Consider the following 22,150-nt stretch of genomic DNA (forward strand, 5'->3'; position numbering starts at 1 on the left):
TTTCTCTGCTTAAATCCTGCCTTACAAATCAATATTAAGGTAAGAGGACTTATAAAAAAAGCTGTTGCTGATCACACTAAAAACCAAAAGCCTGAAGAGCCAACAGATCTGAACATTTGTCTACAATACATGTCCTACAGTCAGCATCAGTGGCAGTGCCATAATTCATAGATGGATCCAGTCTCCAGTCATTTCATCAGGTGGCATTGAAACTGGAGTACCAGCATTAAATTTAAAATAAAAGTTCTGTCAGCAAAAAATTCTCTGAACTGTCTTTGCAACTCTTTAAAAGTACTGAATAAAGTTGACTTTGTACATAGCAGTCTCTCTAGGAGAGTTTCCTGCTTTCAGTGAAAGGCAGTGTTTACTTAATTTAATCACTTGGTGTAAGCTATGGACATGATCTTTTGTCTACAGAGGAAGATTTATTTCCTTATGTGTTCGCTTGGAGTTGGTTTACTGAGTCAGTGCAGCAAATGAGAAAAAACAACTAAAAAAAACCTCCTTTAATGTCTTCTGTTTCAGCACTATTAGTAATCTTCACAGGTGAAGACTGTTTTAATTTAGTTTCTTTAAAGGTATAGATCTTATTAAAGATAGTTCTGAGCAATATCTTCCAATTCCAAACAGCACTGGCAAAGCTTGAATTCAATCTGAGCTTTGAAGCTGGGACCCGCATCCTTTTCTTACATTTTGCAGTTTTAACTTGCATTATAAAAAGGACATTAAGGACACTGTATGTTTCAGAGGAGATCATTTATTTCCTGAATTACTTAAAAAAACCTGGGCTTGAGCTCACACCCTACAGACAAGTCTATACTAATTAAATCACTGCCAACCAAGACCATAATAGGTACAGCTTGTACTGGTCTTCCTCTCAGGTCTTTCTTACACCACCAGGTTATCTAGCATAAGGCAAGCCTCAGTAACAGCCCAGAGGTATTGCAAGGCTTAGGTATGGCATTTTTGTTTAAATCTCAAAGACTTTTGATGTGTTTTGCTGTCTTACAGGTGGCCAGCAAGTACCCACTCAGCTCGGGGTGCCTTGACAGTGGCTCAGTGGCACATTTGTAGGTGCCTGTCTTAAGAGAGCTTCAGGCTCCACTGATGATATTAACTGGATCTCCATCAAGAGGAGCAGGCACCTGCATCCCCATTCTTCACCCAAAAAAGTGCTTGCATTTGGAGCTAAACCCCAACCTTGGTAATTCAGAGATACAGCTCAGAGTGCCTGAGCCAACTATTTCAGCTGAAAGTTCTTTATAGAAATGCCCATTTTTCAGTCTGCATTTGAACATCCTACTGCAATAGAAGTTGGGCCAATGATTAAGGTTCCTGGACACTAAAATAGTACAAATAAATAATAACAATATAAACACATTATAAGTGCAGGTGTCTCTGTCCTTGCTGCCAGAAAATTGTTCAAGTCCAAAAGGGAAAAAATATCCAGAGTTTCTATTCCATGGCTTAATGATGTTGCAAGATGAACCATTTCTAAAGGTCATTGGAATATAAATGCTCTTTTTGGGGGTGCTGACCAGACAACATGGAGCAAATAAGCACATGGACAGGTTCACCACCACAGCTGATTTGGAAGGAAAAATAAATATTTAAAAATATTTTTATATTCTAATTTGGTTTGAGTCGGTTTGTGCAAAGAGAGACAAAGGTAAGGCTACTCTATTGTCAAAAAACATCCTCAGACTAGCAGGGAAGTTGCCTCTGAGATTCTGCTTCAGGGTCTGACACTTAAATTACCTCTCGAATGGTCCTTGAGAGTTGGACTGACTCATCTCAACTGCAGTTCATCACGGGATCATAGAATGACAGAATATCCCGAGCTGGAAGGGACCCCAAAGAGTAGCCCTTAAGTCAGTTCCCTTGCACAGCTACCTGATCTTCTGTGGCTTCTCAGCTGGACTGAGCATGACAGCAACAATTTTTCTTGACAAAGCCCAATAATAACTTCAGAAGATATTTCCTGTGCCCTCAGCAACAATGAGCCTTCTAAAGCTCCTATACCAACCCTGTCCTTTTGTCCATACAGGTATCAATGTGGGGAATCAGGTCAGAAAACAAAATCAGACAAAGTTAAAATTGCAGAGGAAAGGGAGATTATTTTCATGTCCTAATCTAGTTTATGTGCAGCCAACTCAAATCAGTTGGCCCTCAACACCATGGGGACAGCACAGAACAGCTGACATAGGTTTCCATACATAACTCGAATGAATATCCATGTAACTACAGTATAAGGAAACCACTTTTCTTCCTGGGCATTTTTGAGGTATAGTCTAATTAAGAAAAAAAAAAAAAATTGCTGATAAAATGCTTTAAAAATCTAATGCCACCAAAAGTGCTCTTAAGCATAAAAGTAGTTTTGTCACAAAGTGAATGTAAGCATTTTCTTTAAAGAGAAATATGGAAATCTGCAGTAATATGTCCAGAACAGAGTGCCACTGCAGGAATAAGAACAATATTTTACCTTTCGTGCAGTTAGCTTGGAGGAAGAGTCAATTTCAGCATCCCTTGATGGGGCTAGAACTTTGTGTGGTTTTAATTAACATAAAATTTGCTAACATTATTTAGCTTGTGCAAAAAGGAAAATTACTTAATCCTATGTCAGCAATTTTCTCAGATGCATTTATAAAATTGCTAACACATGCATATATATGTTTAATTTGCAGGGAACCCGAGCTGAGAAAGTGTGACATTGTTTGGATGGATACTGTCAGGTATCTTAAAAATCATACATGGATAAAAATCTTCCTTCAAAATGAAGGGAGAAAAACAAACAAACAAACAAAAAAACCAACAACCAATCAATCTAAGAAAACAAAACACAACTAAAGCAGGGAGTTGTACTCAATGATCCAAGAATTCAAGAAGCATTTGGACAATGCTCTCAGGCATATAAAGAGATTCTTGGGGTGTCCTGGGTAGGGTCAGGAGTTGGACTTGATGATCTTTATCAGTTCATTCCAATGCAGCATATTCTGTGGTTCTAAAATATTTAAATCCATTAGAAATACTGTCTTCATTCTTGCAGGCTGCTGCTAAAATACTTGCAAACTAGATCCTATACCAAAGAAAAAAGTCTTAAAATATGTAAACCAGTATCAAGTGGTGTTTTGCAGGGCAAGGCTCCCAGCTGGACACAAGGAACTTCACCTGCAGAGGGTCTGAAGCCCTTGGATTGCCTCTCTGACATCCTCCACAGACACATGAACAGCTCATTACAGAACTCCTGCCACACAAACCATTTCTAGATCATTTCTCCTGGTTACAAGGGCATAGACTGCCAGGGCAAATAAATGAGCAGTCAGTATCTGCTGTCTAGCAGTGTGCTGCTTGTTACATTACATCACCAACAGCTGTAGCAATGGAAGCTCATCATTCTTCCCCAAACTTTACCCGTTATTGAAACAGAATCCTAAAGCCAAAGTCCAGTTTGTTAATTTACTATTGAAAGGGGAACAGATGAAATGCTCATTTTTATTCTGAGCGGTCAGCTCAGTGTGAGGTTGTATCTTTCCTACTTGAGGACATTCCCACGGATATTTTTCTTATTGCAGGGTTGACCCTACAAAGTGATTTAGGTCTGCTGAATTTGTCTGCAAAGTTAGTGAGAAACTAAGCCAGAGGTGTCCGTGTTATCATAACACAGGGCAGGATGGGCTGATCCAAGGTGGAGTTAAATCCTCTCTTATGATTCTTAACATAAACCACAGTTTTGCCCTTATGATGTTATGGTGCAAGCTGGAGCACTAACTTGCCAAAAGCTTTAAAACAAAGGGGCTAAGGGGTCATTAAATGAAGACATCCCCTTTCCTCACAAAACACAAATCAGTGATTTCCCTCTTCAATGATGCTGCTCTAAGCGCAAGCAATGGGGAAATCATATACGAAACACCTCCTTACATCCCTGTTCAGAGATGTTGAAAAACTGTAGAAAGTAAAAGTAATTGCTTGCAGACAGACAGACTTCTCTCATTCACAAGAGAAATTATTTAGCTCTTAAAAAGAGAAACATAAGCTTCATAAATGGTACAGAGGAGAAGATCACACATGCTGCATAGTTCCAAATCCTCTTTTGCCACAAAACTCTGTTTTTTCCACGTATTGTATGAAAATGAAGAAATCATTGCTTACCTGAGGTCCAATAAGACCATTGATTCCTGGGAATCCTGGTTCTCCCTTTTTACCCTGCATGTTCAACAGAGGAGAACATATTAGAGAGCAAACCAAATGCTGCTATTGATTTTCCGAAGTCTGTTACCCCCAAACTGGTAAATCAACGTAATGTGAGTACACAGAACACAAAATCTAGAAATGAAGACAGCAGACACGATTTGGAAATGAAATCCCAGCAGTCTTTGACAGTCCTGTATCTTCCAAATTGTGACAATAATCCTGAAGTTGAGGGCTGTTCTCATGCACATCATGGCATCTCCTACACTCTGCAATCCCACCTGGCTTCTCCCTACAGACAGGTAAGGAAGTCGTGGTGCCGAGATGCAGCCAAGGGAGGTGACAAATGTAGACATGGGCTGAGAGGTAAACCAGTGTCCCTTTGGTTCCCTGCACTGCTCCATGCATTAAGATATAAAATAATTAAGAACTTTGGTGCATGGTTGAATAGAAAAGATTCACACTCTCTAGGATGGGACACTCTCTAGGATGGGAAACAGGAATCTGTGAGGCAATTGTAAGTAAGGGTGCCATTAGCACCAAGGGGCAGAGCTCACTGACTTCTCAGCAAGTAAAAATTATCCCTTCAGGGGAACCAGGGAACTTCACTGGTGCAAGGGAAGGACAAGCCAAGACCTAGAGTATACCCTTGCACCAAGGTCACCTGTATGGATTGCTGCAGCATCTCTGTCCCCATGGGTTTGACCTCAAATAATTCAAAAGGAAAAAATCCTACACAAGAAAAATGAGGAAGAAAGGATGGAGAAAGCACTGGAGTTAAGGCAGAGGTTGGATTTGTTTCTCAACCAAACAGGTGACATGCTGTGTTACTTTAGGCAAGTCACATATTTTATAAAACTGATCTATTCTTCCCTCATGTGTAACAGACACTGAATCATTAGTATTTCTGAGGCTGTTAGTAATATAGTAGGAGGGTACAAGAAGAGTCATGCAAATATCTGAGAAACAGATTTTTTTCTCCCTCATTTCTCCTTCCCATCCAGACTGATTTTCTTTTTAGAAGGAAAATATAATTAAAGAAGTTTCATGTCCCTGATAATGTGAATGGTCATACAGATGCTTAAGATTCATATATAAAATTTTCCTTTTTCTTCATTGAAATAAGTGCAGAAACATCTATGAACAACAAGCTTTCTGCTGACTTAAATGAATGAAAAATCTAAACCATCAAAAACAAAACAAGTTTTCATCGTATTTTCCTCAGTTGTGACTGAGATTTATTAGCTGGTGTGTCAGAATCAGTCATTTTACTTGTTTTTCTCATAAAAAAATCCCCAACAACCCTCCACTTCAAAACAATGAAAATCAGCGGTCATATACAAAAGAATTTTAGAAGAATATTAAAGGAGTGATTATAGGGTCCTCAGATATCAGAAGGAATTTGTAATCATTTCCAGGACTCAATACCAATAAAAATTTGAATTATATATTCCAGCACACCCGCTATTCATAAATGTTCCTTCTACTTTTCCAACATCCATCATTTCTTTTCTTGTCAAAGCCAACAAGAGCCCATTTTTAATCTGAAGGACTCATCGCCACAAGATTTAACAAATGTTTTCTTGTTAAAGATGATCATTTTGCCCACTGCCAAGGTGACTATGCAAAGGACACTGTTAAAAAACTCAAATAAATAAATAATCTTATGAATAAAGCACACAGGATGTGGTGTGTGGGGCCAGACATGGGAGATGAGCCACCTCCAGCTTCCTATCCATGTGGGAGCTACACGTCAAGGTGGCTACTTCCAGAGTTACAACATTGAAGCCAGAACAGAGAATCACCGAATCATGGAATCACAATCAGGCTGGAAGGGACCACAGTGGGTCATCTGGTCAAACCTCCCTGCTCCAGCAGGGTCATCCCAGGGCACAGGCACAGAATTGTGTCCAGACAGTTCTGGAATATCTCCAGTGAGGGAGACTCCACAGCCTTTCTGGACAATCCGTTCAGCACTCAGTCACTGCACAGGAAAGAAGTGCTACCTTGTGTTCAGGTGGAACTTCTTGTGCATCAGTTCCTGCCCGTTCTTCTTGTCCCATTGCTGGGCACCAGGAGCAGAGCCTGGTCCATGCTCTGAGCCCTCCCTGCAGACACTGACAGACAGGGATGAGGTCCCCTCTCAGCCATCACTTCTCCAGGCTGAACAGGCCCAGCTCCCTCAGCTTTTCCTCATAAGAGAGATGCTGGGGTTTTTCTCTGAGGCTTGGTCCCAGGAACAGAGGTAGATTTGTTACCAGGCACATAGGTGTACCCTGAACCCAGGAGTTCCCAGTTTTAGTTTTATTATTATTATTATTACTTATCTTCCTGACTTACTTGGAGTAGGACATTCAATAAATGCTACTATATTATAAATACATTTCCATTAATTTTCTTTTCATAAGATTATTCTTACTACCCTATGAGAATGCTGTATTATTTTTTGCTATGTATTGATTGTACCTTGTATCTTGGAAAGATTTTATCAACACAACTTTATAAAACTAAGCTGCAGTCCAGCACAACAAACTCAAAATGGTCTCGATAGCTCCTACTTCATGCCTGTGTGGGAAGTACTGCTGTAGGATAAATGTTTTCTCTTGGTCTCTTTCTGAGATTTCAATCACTTGAATGAATTTGTAACATTTAAAAAAGAGGCAAATTCTTGAAATCCAAGTTACTGAGTACACTTCAGAAGAGCCCTATGTTTAGTCTGTACTGGCCACAGATCTGTGTGCTTTCCAGGAGCATGTCATATGTCTGCACCTTTTGCGCCTATTAAGAAAAAAAAATTGGTTTTATTTCCAACAAATATTTCAGTAGATCAGGTATAAAGACTTAAGAGCAGAACCAAAGCACTTCAGTTCTCTTCATTTTGACAGAAGAAAAAGGACAGGAAGAGGAAAAACAACCACAAAACCACCATAAAAGTGAAACCAGGCTCTCAGATTTCTCCTTCTTCAGGCAGTTTTAATAAATTGAGGACAGTATTGTCTGTCACTCAAAGGTCTTACAGGTCACATGAGAACAGCAAAGCATTTTTTTTCACACGGTGTGCTCCTAATGTGAGGGTATCGTTGTCAAAATACAGACCTCCAGTGCCAGGAACTTCTGAATAGTAAAATGAACACAACCCAGTTGCTTGGTTCAGGATGAAATTGTTACCTCCTGCCCCCAGACAGGATCTGTGGAGATCCACCAAGCCCAGGACTTTGATTCATCTCATGTATTCAGTCATTGAATAATGGCCTTTAATTAAAAAATATATCTATTCATCTAAGATGCCTGGTGACTAATAAAGACCTTTAGGAGAAGTCTAACTAGCTAGACACAACAGAGTCTAGGGAAAAATTCAAAGACAGAACAGATCAAATGACATCTATAGTCAAATGATCATTAACAGGAGCATTTTCCGTCCTGTTGCAGATCCTGACAGATCACTGTCCTTTACCCAGCTAATATGCTCTATTAATCTTATTCAAGAACCAACGTTTCACAGCAGGCTTTAAAACCAGGGTAATTCCTAACTTACCAACTTTTGAGTAAAGCACTGCAGAGCTATTTTCTAAAGTGATATTTTCTAAGGACTGAGAAATTACAAGAAAGTAAGTAAATGCCCTTTTCCACTGAGGCATTGACTAAAGGCTGCATGCACTATCTTCCCAAGGAGAAGATTCCTAAAAGTCAGGCTTACAGCTAAATTTAATAGCATGCAATCCGATGGACAGTCTCTAGAAAACCTCTTAGCAAGGTGTGTATTTCTTCCCTGTACTGTTGTTTGCTCATCACCCTCCTATGCTCACAGGTTCTCACACAGGCTGATAACAGCACTGGTGCTGACTCAAAGCACTGCAGGCAAACTTCATGTTCTCCTTTAAGGAGTGAGCTATCATCAAGTCTCTGTGATTACTTAAAAAAGTACTGAAATAGCAGTACTGAGACCCAAGTGACTGCCTCCAAAAAGGCTAAGCAGGTATCTCACTTCCACTCCTATTTGTTGACTCCCTTGAGGGCAGAGAGACCCTGCAGAAAGACCTTGAAAAATGGACTGGGCAATCACCAACTGTACCAAGTTCCACAAGGGCAAGGGCCAGATTCTGCACCTGGGATGGGGAAACAGTGGATGTATGAACAGACTGGGGAATGAGAGGCTGGAAAGCAGCTGTGGGAAGGACCTGGGGGTCCTGGTCAATGGAAAGCTGAATATGGGTCAGCAGTAGCCTGGCAGCCAGGAGGGACAACCCTGTCCTGGGGGGCATCAGACACAGCATCACCAGCCAGGCAAGAGAGGGGATTGTTCCACTCTGCTCTGCACTGGGACAGCCTCACCTCGAGTCGTGGGGGCAGTTTTGGGTGCCACAATATAAGAGAGATATAAAGCAATTAGAGAGTGTCCAAAGGAGGGCAAAGAGAATGGCCTTATGAGGAGTGGCTGAGGACCTTTGGTCTGTTCTGCCTGGAGGAGACGCAGGGGTGACCTCACTGCAGTTACAACTTCCTTGAGAGAGGAATAGGAGGGGCAGGTACAGATCTCTTCTCTCAGGTGATAGTGACAGGACTTGAGGTAACAGCATAAAGCTGAATTGGGGAGGGTTTAGGTTGGATATCAGGAAAAAGTTTTTCACCCAGAGTGTGGCTGAGCACTGGAACAGGCTCCCCTGGGAAGTGGTCACAGGACCAAGCCTGACAGAGTTCAAGAAGTGTTTGGACAGTGCTCTCAGGAACATGGTGGGATTCTTGGGGTGTCCTGTGCAGAGCCAGGAGTTGGACCCAATGATTCTTGTGGGTCCTTTATAAATCAGGATATTGTATGAGTCTATGTTGTCCAGTGAAATGTTCTTCATAAGAACAGGTTGAAGCAAGGAAAGGCAGGTTCAGAGTATGAGTGTAATAACATCAGGCCCAGTATGAAATTTACCTTTTAGTAGTACTCAAATATTTGAGACATAATTCCATGTCAGAGAAAATCCAACATTTTTTCATACACAGGAAAACTAAGCTCCTGGCAGAGAATGGTACACCAGCTACCACTTTTGGGAACCCTCTTTTTGAGTACAGACCAAACAGAAAAGAAAACAAAAAGGACTGCAAGAATCTTTACACTCATTTGACTTCCAGGACAACAAAATTTCTCTGGAATTTCAAACAGACTCCATTTGTAGTGGTTCTGCACACTCAGTCATATCAAGAATCCCCTTGGCAGTAAGGAGAGCACATAGCAAGAAAGAACCTGCCCTGCATTCAACCTGTCGACTCCAAGAGGTACTGAAAGTTCCTGCACCATAAATAAGGAGTATAGGAAAGGATCTGGGCCTCAGGATTCTTATATAAGTAGAAAAGTACATGTAAGGTGGGTGAAAGTAGCAAACCTTATTGAACAAAGCTGTCCTGAGCCTTTTGAGACTCAGATTAAATAAAAAAGCAACTCACCCTTTGACCTGGCAAACCAGGGACTCCAGGCTTGCCTTCCAGACCAGGATGTCCCTTTAAAAATGAAAAGATTTAGAAAGTTAACAGAATAAGAAAAACTAGTGAACTATATAACAATTTCCTATCTGTTTTGTGCTACCATTACTGCATGGGTACCCAGACAACTCTTACCTGATAATTATGTTGTCCTGTGAGCAGAAGAGAATGAGTAAACAAGATAGAGAAAAGTGACAATGCCCTGATTAAATACAGAGCACACAACTATATTTAAATTACATTATTCAAACCAGATTTACCTAAGTAACACATCTTCATAATGCCATCAGTTTTACAAAAGCCAATCAACAGTGAAACACAACAAGCAATTCAAAAGAGAAGAAACACGGAGTGTTTGCAAATGAGGCAGCAGTGACAGTCTGAACTGAGACATCCTGCAGAGCTGGGTCATAAAATATAACTAGAAAAGGCTACAATTTAAGTCAGAAGTAAGAATGTGGGCATGTACAAACTTTCAAAAATTGTGTTGAAATATAAACACACATACCCAATTCCTAGTTTTCATCCACAAAATATTTCAGCCATGACCTTGTGGCATAATGCCAACCCCTTTGACTGCAACTGTTCCCTGACCTTCATGACATGACAGCTCAAAAGTTATCAGTCAGTGCCTCTCTGAGATGTGCTGAATGCCCATACAGCTCTTCAGGACATTGGAAACAGAAAGCCAATCAGGTTCTGCATGACAACAGCCTTGAGGCAAAGTCTGCCCATGTCCTGGTTGTCACCTCCCTGTGTTCAGACAGGCCGTCCACAGCACAACACCTCCTCTCAGCAATGAAGAAAACTGCAGGCTGTGAGCACTGTTTAAATATTTTATAGCCTGAATAATGTATAAGACTTTCATATGCCTCACTCCAGCCTGAGTTTCAGCTTCTGAAATTGCAAGCAGTGAGAGAAACAACTTACTGGAGGTCCAGGAAGTCCAGGCTGGCCTTGTGGTCCTTGTGGCCCAGGCTTTCCCTACAGGAATGTTTGGGGTTTTTTTTAAAAAGTGTTAAAGTATCTTTACAAAAATGTGCATGGGCACATTAGACATGTTGTCTGTCTTTACAGGACCTATACCACCCCCTTCCCCACAAGTCCTGAAGAACCAATGCAAAGACCAGCTGGTTTTCTCCTTAATCTCTGGCTACTCGAATTATCAGCACTCACTAGACTGCAGAAAGAATGATCCACCCACACTCAGCAGGCACTTATCCATATCTGGCTCTCTGATTTTCAAAGGTCCGAAACATTGGGATATCCTGGATATTCCACTACAATACTCTGTGTTGGGGTTTGGTGGTGGAGAAGAGCAATTTTTGCATAAGCAGCTTCCACCAGCATTTCCCCCAAGCCTGCAGAGCAGTGAAGGGCTTTAAATCATCATTTATATGATGTATTCCATTACATTAAGTAACAGCTAAATGCAAATTGCACATCTACCAACACAAAATCAAAATTTAAATATATATATATTTTTATACATAGGACTAACAGACTGACACAATGGATATGTCCCCCCGATTTGAGTGCCCGGGTTCAGAGAGAAACTAGGCATAAAAATCAAATACAGTTTAACATTAATGTTAACACATTGCTGTCCTTAAATAATTGCATAGCTGACTCCACAATTTGTACTTCTCATTCATGTAAGATTCACTGCATATGAGAAGGACATTGCTCTTTTTCTTTTCTTGGTTATTTTCTCCACTGTGAACAGGAAAATTTATTTCTTGATGGCCTGATAATGCTTCCATCCACCTTCCCTTTAAAGTACCATTCTAAAGAGAAATCTAACCTAACAGGCAACAGAATTACATTAAAATATCCTTGCAATGAAAGAAGAGATATTGAGTCTCTCTTACTTCCTCTCCTTTTAGGCCTTCAGTATGCACCTGCAATAGAAATGCAGAGTCATAAAGGATGAAAAGAGTAAATACAAGGCAGAAATAGAAGGTCAAATATGGGCCCCCACAGGGTATTTTTCTCCCCTTGAGGTTCCTTCAAGTTTCATGATAACTCCTACAGCTCCTCAAATCCTGTTGCATGCTGGGGGATGCTTTCTATTTAAAGAGCTCAGACTGACACAAGGTTTGCTCACACAGTTACCTGTGAAGTGATTTGGGTGGCTGTATAAACAGTACGAACTTAATTCATTATCTCATCATATAAACAAGTTAGTAAATTCCCCAGATCTTGTTTTATTCTAAATTACAAAGTTCTATTGAATGCAGAAGGCATCACATAACAAGCAGACTGGCTTGGGATATGCCCCACCTGTTAGGCTCATTTTCAGATGTTATACACATCTTTCAAAATTTCTTGGTAACTACTGTCCCATCATTAATATTACATTTAAGCAGGACAACAAAATGTTCTTACCCAAATAGGGTGTTTTTTCATAGTTTTCTTTTTCTAATTCCTTTACTTTCTACCACATTCTGAGTAAGGGAATTGCCTGCTGACTTCCCCATGATTACCAGGGAGCCTCTCATTCTTGTCTTTAGTTGAAGAGTACTGTTTCCTATTTTAATCCTATTTTTTTGGAAAGTAAAAGGGATACACCCTAACTGATTTGTTACCTGCCTGTACTGAACTCAGTTCTAGACATCTCTTCTCTATACTTAGTGGTAAATCTTTCTCCATTCACTTGGAGATGACCTCTTCATACAGACAATACTAGTCTCTGGACATGCTTACATCCCAACCGGAGATGTCTCTGGCGTCAGTGAAGGCACTGCTGAATGTAGAGGGATTCCTTGTGGAAGAGGGGCATATGATACCCCTGGAAAGACTGGACAACCCAGGGTTGCTCAGGAAAAACCCCTGAACAGGCCCCTGGCTGCAAGCAAGCCTGGAAAGCACCTGGCTGCAGGCAGCCCTGAAAGTCCTTGGCAAGTTATACACTGGTCATCTCTCCCGCTGATTAGAGGCTGTCTAGAGGGACTGGGTGTGAATCTTTGCAAAAGTAGATATAAGTCAGCATAGCTGAACAATAAAGGGAGAACGATGCTCAAATCGTATCGGTGTATGTGTCATTACTCTGGCCAGCTCTCCAGACTTGGTCCCTAAAGCTGAAGGCAGAGGGATGCACAAAGGATGTTAATTTAGTGCCATGGGAAAGATAAACCCCACTCTTCTGTTTTCTCTGTTTAATTTTTTCATCAGTGCTTTCCTGATTTCAGCACATCAAGTCCTAGCTGTCTTACATTCCAAGAGGACTATTTCAGATATAAGCCAAGGAAAGATCATTCCCTCTAATCAGAAACTGCCTTTTTCTTCTCCTGCCCCAACTCTCTCAGTCTGTGTCAAAGACACTCAGCTACTCAATACTGAAATTTCATTTGCGTTTATAACTTTCACAGGCTCTGTGTACCAAAGGCCACTTGGAATCAACTGTCAGAAACCACACAGTCTCCTGTCACAGTATTGCTCTGTTTGATGCACTTGATGCAATGCTTTCATTGCCTCAAGTCCTGATCTTCACACTTCACAATCCCCCAAAATTGTGGCAGAGCATCTCCTCATTGGAACCTGTCACATGTCTTCTTCAAAGGTCTTCACTTTTTAAAACTTCTTTAAAAAAAAGAGCAAACCAAAAGTATTTAAGAACAATCTCTCAGTGAGATCCTCCCACCCTGCACTTCAACTTTCTCTTCTCATGCAATAGTGCCTACAAAGTTTGGGAAATCTAAAAAAAAATTCTTACTAAAGTGCCAGGCAATCCTGGAAGTCCTGGTTCACCCTGCAAGAAAACATAAAAGAAATGAAAAAACACACACAGAACACAACATGGCATAATATATGACACAGTGCAAAACAAAATCAACATCCTGAGCATGTTTTCCAACTGTTGTTGTACATTCTTATTTTCAATACGATCCCATAGTTAATAGATCTGGACACACAACCTCAATTAACTCTGTTTGCTCTGCTCTGCAGATGAATGCATACAGGAACTGGTTGTAGTCTGTGTTACTGTGATGATTTTACATTAATTTTAATGACATTCAGTGACTTAAAATGAATGATGCACTTGGATGCACAATAGCATCAGATTTGGGCTTCAAAAAGTCTTGTATTTGCTCTGTACACTTACCACATAAACAAACTGCTTGATGTGTAAATCCCTAACAGACCCCCAACAAGATGGATATTTAGGAGGTCAAAATGCTTTTGTTCATTAGTGACCAAAATAACTTTGCAAAAAAAGTGAAAAATGGTACCATTTTCCCCAAGTCATTTTATAGAGCGAATCATGCCATAGTGTTTGCAGGACACTAGGATGCTATACCCTCTTTCCATGATTTATTGCCATCTAGGCTATCAATTTGTTCCAGTTCATTTTTCTTCAGTGATGTCCATCATTTATTATGCTTTAAGACTGTTTATACAGAAGGTATATCCTTTACTTTAGGCACAGACTGGTGTTTAATTTATCACATAGCTTCCTTCCACACTCTATTTATTCATTACTCATGTAGGTCTCTGAATGACCCAGCATATTTTTCACATTTCTTTCTCTTAAGTTCAATTACTATGTGTTATTTATTCAGAGCTTCATAGAATGGTTTTGGTTTGAAGGGACCTTGACGACCGAATCACTGAAACATTAAGGTTGGAAAGACCTCCAAGGTCATTGAGTCCAACCTTTGACTGAACACCACCACAGCAACAAGACCACAGCACTGAGTGCCACGTCCAGTAGTTCCTTGAACATCTCCAGGGATGGTGACTGTACCATGTCCCTAGGCAGAACCTTCCAATGCCTGACAAACCTTTCAGTGAACAAATTACTCCTGATGTCCAACCTGAATGTTCCCTGGCATAGTTTGAGGTCATTTTCTCTTGTCCTGTTGCTGGTTGCCTGCAAGTAGAGACAGATCCCAACCCAGCGACAACCACCTGCCAGGGAGTTGTAAAGAGCAGTAAGGTCCCCCCTGAGCCTCCTTTTCTCCAGAATAAATACACCCAGCTCCCAAAGACACTCTTTATAGGACTTACACTCTAGATCCTTCATCAACTGCACTGCCCTTCTCTGGAAATGCTCTGGCACCTCAATCTCTTTCTTGTCATGAGGAGCCCAGAACCAAATGCAGAACTTCTCCCCAGTGCCCAGCACAGAGGGACAATCACCACCCTGGTCCTGCTGGCCACACTATTGCTGACACAGAAGGCCAGGAGGCCACTGGCCTCCTTGCCCAGCTGGGCACATGCAGGCTCACATTTGGCTGCTGTCAGCCAGCACCTCCAGGGCCTTTCCTGCTGGGCAGCTTTCCAGCCACTCTGCCCCCAGCCTGGAGCACTGCAGGGCCTTTGTTGGGACACGAGGGCAGGACCCAGGCCTTGCTCTTCTTGAATCTCATCCCGCTGGTCTCACACCATCCAGCCAGCCTGTCCACATCCCCCTGCAGAGCCTTCCTACCCTGCAGGGCATCGACACCCCCATCCACCTTGGTATCATCACAAATTTACTACTGAGGGTACGCTCCATGCCCTTGGCCACATCAGCAGGAAAGAAACTGAAAAGGACTGGGCCCAGGGGACACCACTACTGACCAGACGCCAACTGGATGTGACACCATTCCCCAACTCCCTGAGCCCAGCCATCTCAACAGTTCTTAAGCCAGCAGAGTGCACCTGCCCAAGCCCTGGGCTGACGGCTTTTCCAGGACTGTGCTGTGGGAGACAGAGTCAAAGGCTTTGCTCAAGTCCAGGGAGACTCCATCCACTGCTTTTCCCTCAGCCTTGAGGTGTGTCACACATTTATCAAAGGACAACACATTGCTCAGGCAGGACCTGCCTTTCCTAAACCCATGCTGGCTGGGCCTGATCCCTCGGTTCCCCTCTATGGGCCGTGCGATCCCACTGACGACGATCTGCTCCAGAACCCTGCCGGGCCCCGAGGTCAGGCTGACAGGCCTGCAGTTCCCCTCGTGCTCCCTCCGGCCCTTCTTGGGCATGGGTGTCACACTGTCTGCCCCTCCCCAGGCAAAGCCCTGCCGGGATGGGACGCCGGCAGGAGCTTGCCCGCTGCCTGCCCAGCCCCTGGCACGCAGTGGCCCTTCTCCCCCCGCTGGCATGGCCACTGTCCCGCGGCCCCCGGCCCCACGGCGATGGCGCTCCATCGTCAAGACGGCCCGGCGGGCTCTGCGCCGGCTCTTCTCTTTCAGCTGCCTCAGTAGGCAGCTGGAGGAGTGAGCCCCACTGCCAGCACCAGGACGATCCCCAAGGATGACTGCTCACGCTGAGGCAACCACCTGCCAAAGGTAGGTCCTGCTGCCAGCCCCAGCCCGACACGCCCAAGACAACAGAAAGGCATCCTGGGCAGGGAGAGCCGGCTGAGGATGGATTACCGCACTGCCTTGTAGAATTGCACAGAAGGTGACAGAGGGGACAGCTGGATGAAGTGCTATGAACTCAAGGCTGATGACTACTCCAGGAAGAGAATAGAAGTAATTGCTTCCCATCTCTGCATTCTTGGATAAGGGTCACTTACTTAATCCAGAGGAGATAAAGAAATACAGAACTGGCCATGCCTTTCCACTCACGCCAAAGAGCTATGTCAGAAATACCAAAACCATAACATCATCTCTAACAGAGAGGGAAACATAATGCTTCCCTGAATACTCTACAACTCTGTAAAATAACAAGGTCAAAATTGCTGCTGAGAGCAGTGAATAATTATTTTGCAGGTAGGAGGCTCAGAGTAATTTTGTTGTCACTTTCTGAGTCAGAAAAAACCTGGGTCAGAAAAACAGAAAAAATCTCCTGGGTCAGAAAAACAGCTTCTACACAAGCATATTGACATCTCTACCCACATTTCTTAGATGAGAAGTATTTTTTGACCCAAACTACAGTATTTCTTTCTACTCCCACTATGAGCATTAAACTAAGAGCAGAGGAATCAGACACAACACTCACACCCATTTCAGACTGAAGCCATGTCAGAAAAGTGAAACATTTAAATGTATCTAAACTTCTGTTATACACAAATGAAATAAATATTAGTCCAACAGCCCTGACTTCCAGCACTGAGGGCCCAAAGAAGAATTAACAAATGTGTTTCTAAATCCACTCTGTGCATCCCATTCCAACTCACCTTTTCTCCTTTGGTCCCACTAGCACCAGGGGGGCCGGGGCTGCCAGGAGGGCCCTATAAAGAGGTAAAATTGAGAGAAAACTCTTTGTTTCTAAAGTGCAGGAGAAACATAAGGCTGCAGGTATTGGCAGCACAAACAGTGATATCCTATTGCAGTGGGGAGGAACTAATAGAACACATGAGGCTACTTTGACTCTGCTGTACAGAGAGGAAAAAGAATAACAATGGAGATGCCACAGCAACCACAATAACACCAATCCAATTTCAGCTGTTTCAGAAGAATTGCAGTTCAGTGAGTATATCAGTGTCAAACACAAAATTTAGTATAAAATGCAGGCACGAAGATTTACCCCCTTCTAAGTGTCTAGACATGAAAAAGGAAGAAATGCTTCAGATAACTAAACTTCTGCAACAGGGTTTCACTTGGAGAAATTGTTCCTTTGAAGTAGTAAACAAACAAGATTCATCTTCATGTCCCTCTGCAATTTCCTACTTCATCTATGTTTGCTACAAGTATAAACCAGTTCCTTATCCTTTTGTAACACTGAAAAACATGTCCATCTTACAAGGATAGTGATAAACACTAACTAGATACATACTTCTTGGTACAAAGTAAGCTGTGACTGAAGGATAGAACAGGATGCAGATGCTGCACCCCGGAGGCTTCAGGCTCAAGGGTGGCAATGATTAGCTTCATGGCTTTTGGCAAATAACTTATGGCCTCTGCTTCTCACTCTGTTCTTTGCTATTTAGACCAGAAGGTCCTTGGAAGGAAAGGATGCCTCTCATTAAGTATCATTCTCTGGGTAATGAAAACAGTCTTGCAGAATCTACAGATAGCGGTTTTAGACAAAGCATTGTGTGTCTGATCAGCAGAAATGTACTGATCTTCTAGGCCATTTTCTGTTTTCTTTTTGTTTTAAAAATGTAAATAGTTCCAAGCCTTTTTTATTGCAAACAAACCCAATATATTAAATCCAGTTCTCTTCCTTTCCTGTTGTGAGCTTAAACAACTGAATTTTTATGAGTGCTTTCTTATGTATTTAATGAAAATTAAGACAAACATTTAACTTATCACGTTTAAAGGACTGGCATTTCCTGTAAGTGTATATTGCATTCTAGTTTAATTCTAAAACCAAACAAACAAAAAAATAAAATGGTGCCATCAAAGATCCTCAGAATAGGGACATGTTTGGGTACTGTCATGGTTCAGCAGCCACCAAGGATAAGTATCAGTTTTAGAGTCAACTTCCGCTCATTCCAAAGAAACACTTCATGTTACTGAGCATTTGCCACATACCTGTTTCCCCTCCACACCTGGCTTTCCAGGGAACCCATCCAGGCCTCTCTCTCCCTGGAAAAAAAAAAGAGAAAGAACCACTATAATTCAAATCTGTGGTGTTTAGGTCACTGCCCTGAAGGGCATGTCCATGTTATCTGCTCCAAGAGTAATGAATAAGGAGAGAAATTCCAGCCAGCCCCATAGAGAAAATGGCAAAAGTTCCCACATCTGTACCATGAAAAGTTGCTGCAACCACAAGCAGTGGTGTGCTAGTTTTCCATGTTGGCATCCTTCCTCTGCCTGCTGAGGTGGGTTCGTGTAAACTGGACAATGGGCTCCAGAAGAATGTCAGCCCAGATCAGCTCTTAAAAAATAATGAAGCAATCCACCAATAGGTCAGTTTTAGTCAGTAAAGAAAAATCTTTTATTTTTCACCTTTCCTTTCTGTAACCTGGGGGAAAAATTAATCTGTTCCTGTATGTCTCCAGAGCTGGACAGTCCACAAAGTCCATATGCAATTGATTTCACTACTTTATTACCTGAAGATATGGGTTCTTTCCCCTGTACCTAAACCTGACTCTTTTTTATTGCTGCACTTCCAGACTAGTAAATCCTTCCTTAATCCCCCACAGAGGGAACTGTTTCTTTCATCTTTACAATGACCTGTTAAGTATTTGAAGATTTACAAAACTCCCATTTCAAATTTCTCTAGACTAAACAACCATAATACTTTCAGCTTTTCTTCATGGCCATGTTTGTCAGTCCTCTGATCATTTTTGTTGCACCCCTTTGTGCAATGTCCAATTTTTCCACATCTTCATTGTAGCTGGGTGCATGAAACTCAACACAGCAAGCCTAACTTTGAGCAGAAATATGTTTTCATGTTTTGTAGACTATTCTTCTGTTTAAATCCCAGGAGAATGTTTACTTTACACCAACCCACCTTCCACAAGACAGCTCCTTGATCAGTTGTTCCCAATCCATAACTGCAATTTGTTGTCCTATGTGTATGAAACATCCTGCAGTGCCCCTTCTCAATGTCATCTTCTGCTTTGGGGGATTGTATTTACACGATAATTTTGAATTCTGACCCTGATCTCTACTGTTCTTCCATATTCAAGCTCAACATATTTCATATTTTATAATCAAGGTTCTTGATAGAGATAACTGGATCAATTACACACTTGTGTTGAACTTCACTTTTCTCCTACTGATTGTGGCCTTTGACCATTCCAACCTCTTTAGTTTAAAAACTCTTAGAAACAGGGACTTTCTTGTGCTCTTTAAAATCCTTAAATCCCTGTAAAGTGAAACACAGATTTTGTTTGGATGCTGCACCCATAGTTGAATATAAACTATCAAACACACACACGCAGTGCCAATGTTAATATGAATGTGCATGTAAAAACAAATTGTACAAGTAGAAACAGTGACAGAAAACTAATAGTTTTATGCTACTTTTTAAATGTTTTTATATATCTTAAATCCTTTTAGACCACTGTTATTACCTGCAAACCCACACAGCACTGGATTTAACTAGCTCCTTTGTAAACTACATTGATTCGGCAAGTCAGAAATGGGTTTGCTAATCACTGTTTATTTTTCCTCCTTAGAAAGTCAATCAATCTTCTAACATAAATGTTATTTCAAATTATGTATTCAAGGAATGAAATTAGAGGGACCCATATCCTACAGAAAGCAGCTGAAAACCAGTGTCAGACACCCAGATCCACTTGCTTTGGAGGTGATAGTTTCCACATTAATGTTTTCCTTTGCACTGACTGAACTACAAATATCCTGAATCTAAGACTTTCAGCAAGCAACAGCCTGGTATATTGCTGACAAAATGTGCAGTCCGTTCCCAGGAGAATTTTTAACATCAATACACTGCAGCAATGAGTACTTCACACATGCTGGTTTAGCTGCCAAAACAGAAAAGTGTCGATGTTCTTACTGCTATCAGTGGGGGCTGGGAAAGGCAAGTGTATTTTTTATACAAGCAAATACAAAAAATTCCATTTGAAAACTACTGTTTTTCTGCTGTTTCTTCAGAAAAATGTCATTATAAATATTTTTTTAATATTTTTCCATTTTTTAAATAAGGCTACTCAGTGAAAGGCAGTTTTCTCCCAACAGAAAGAACAAACACATAAAAGTTTCATTCTCAAATTTTCACTTTAAGACTCAATTTCTTTCTCCGGTGTTCTACTGTTTTATTTTTTTCTTTTAACCACTGGAACAAAATGGTGAAGACTCACAAGCAATCAGGGGAAATGACAATTCTGCCAAAACTTCAGTGCTGCTCTCTGGCCTCTACCATTTAGAAAATTTAATGATTTGTTGGAAAAAGTATTACCCAGGAGTCTGTAGGGCCCTGGAAAAGGCTGGAGGAGAAAAAAAAAAAACACTGCAGAGGGATCTGACAGCAGAAGACCAGCCCTGCTGCCTCCTTACACAATTCCTTCTCCATAAAACAGACAAGGGTTTACAGGATGGACACAGGATTATACAGCAAAAGCAGTGCCCCTTGTCACACTGAACTCCTGGACGTGCCTAAATCAACATGCCAAATATCACATACAGACATGGCTCCTGCTGGCAGGGAAGTGCATCATATTTATCTCTGGAGTCTGTCCTGGGGTCTACAATGAGCTCACTGGATGCAAAAGGGCACGGGATTTCCCTCACATGGTGCAGTGATTTTCTTAAAGTGCAGGTGTAACCAGGACTACTGGATTTGGGAACCTCATTATAAAACCTCAACATTTACATCCGAGGTCCCAGGATATGTGAATAAAGCAGCAAGGTGGATGGGATACTTAGGGCTTTTTTGGTAGTAAGGGGGAAGACTTGATAGAACAATACTCAGTGCATGAACCAGTGCTCCCACCTGATATTATAACCCCTTTTCTCCTCAGGCACAAAGGAACACAGATTGCGTAGGTGTCAGTATTCGGGTTACAGACTGAAGAGCAGACAAGAAAATATTTGGCCCACCGAATTTACGCCCACTGTTTTCACAGTAGTACTGACTGGTAGAAGTTAAAGCACTGGCAGTGGGTGCACTGAGACCATCATTAAAACCCGGAAAAAAATCAAACCACAATTGTTGTAGCAGAGATTTGGCTGCTTCAGGGGAAAAAAAAAAAAAAAAAAACGATGGGGGGAACCTCTAATTGTGCAGATCCTTCTAATGAAACAAAACCTAATTCATTTCTTCCCCACTTTAATCTTCCTCTACTTAGTCAGCTGCCTACCCACACACAGCTCCAGCTTCCTCTCCCATCACAGTGATGTCAGACAGATATATTTTCTTCCAGGAGCCAAATATTCCAGCAGATTAGACAGTGTTGCCTCTGGAAAAGCAGCAGAGGCACTGGCTAGACACAGGACACCTATCCAGTTCTGCAAAGGGCTGAGGGAAAAGCATGAGGAAGATAATGTACAATCCAGCCATTTGCTCTAGCTGCAATAACAAGGAGAGGTAATACAAAATATGATCGTGGCTACTTCATCATAGACAGCAGAAAGGACACTGGTAAAGAGAAACACAGTATCTCACACTAAAGGTCTACTGATAAGTTTTCCCAGTAGGCAGAAATTTGGTGTTAATGGCTGGGTTTCCTCTCCAGAAAAAGATAGGCACTGAGAAATGGGAACAAAGCTATGCCAGCAAGATGATGACTCCCTCCTTTACACAAACACAGGCAAAGTTGCCAGACCCTCCCTGGGATAAACCTGTGTCAGGACCAGCTTGAGTCGTGAGTGAGACAGAATATTTTTGGGGGGCCTTGAGCACTGCCAAGCAGGTCTACAGCAGAAGAGGGTGCACATCTGAAGTCTCTCTGAACACAATGAGCAAACTGAAATAACTAAGGCTTTGTGCCTGCCCAGCTCTCCTTTTAAATACTTATTCCAGGTATAATAAGCACTTGGTTTCTTCCTTGAGCCACAAATATGGTTCAAATCCCAGAGTGACGTGCTCTGTAAAACAGCTCTTCAGTCAGGAGAGAACATGGAACTGGGAAGCAACTCCTTTTGGGTGAAGCATTTAACATAGGACAAATTACCTGGTGCTTATTTCTAGTGAGTTTATGGGGATG

General features: G+C 41.8%; 1 protein-coding gene across 2 annotated transcripts in view; it reads right to left on the reverse strand.

Moving 5' to 3' along the window:
* The window catches only part of COL22A1 (collagen type XXII alpha 1 chain), a 227,815-nt gene that overhangs the window by 77,945 nt on the left and 127,720 nt on the right, over positions 1 to 22,150 (reverse strand). For both annotated transcript variants that reach the window (XM_048287054.1, XM_048287055.1), the window contains exons 18-24: positions 18,066 to 18,119; positions 16,766 to 16,819; positions 13,373 to 13,408; positions 11,529 to 11,558; positions 10,588 to 10,641; positions 9,622 to 9,675; positions 4,150 to 4,203 (exon numbers count right to left, since the gene is read on the reverse strand). In XM_048287054.1, the coding sequence (XP_048143011.1) occupies positions 4,150 to 4,203; positions 9,622 to 9,675; positions 10,588 to 10,641; positions 11,529 to 11,558; positions 13,373 to 13,408; positions 16,766 to 16,819; positions 18,066 to 18,119 (336 nt within the window). The remainder of the gene's footprint in view (positions 1 to 4,149; positions 4,204 to 9,621; positions 9,676 to 10,587; positions 10,642 to 11,528; positions 11,559 to 13,372; positions 13,409 to 16,765; positions 16,820 to 18,065; positions 18,120 to 22,150) is intronic.

Source organism: Corvus hawaiiensis, chromosome 26, assembly GCF_020740725.1.
Source record: "Corvus hawaiiensis isolate bCorHaw1 chromosome 26, bCorHaw1.pri.cur, whole genome shotgun sequence".
Taxonomy (NCBI): Eukaryota; Metazoa; Chordata; class Aves; order Passeriformes; family Corvidae; genus Corvus; species Corvus hawaiiensis.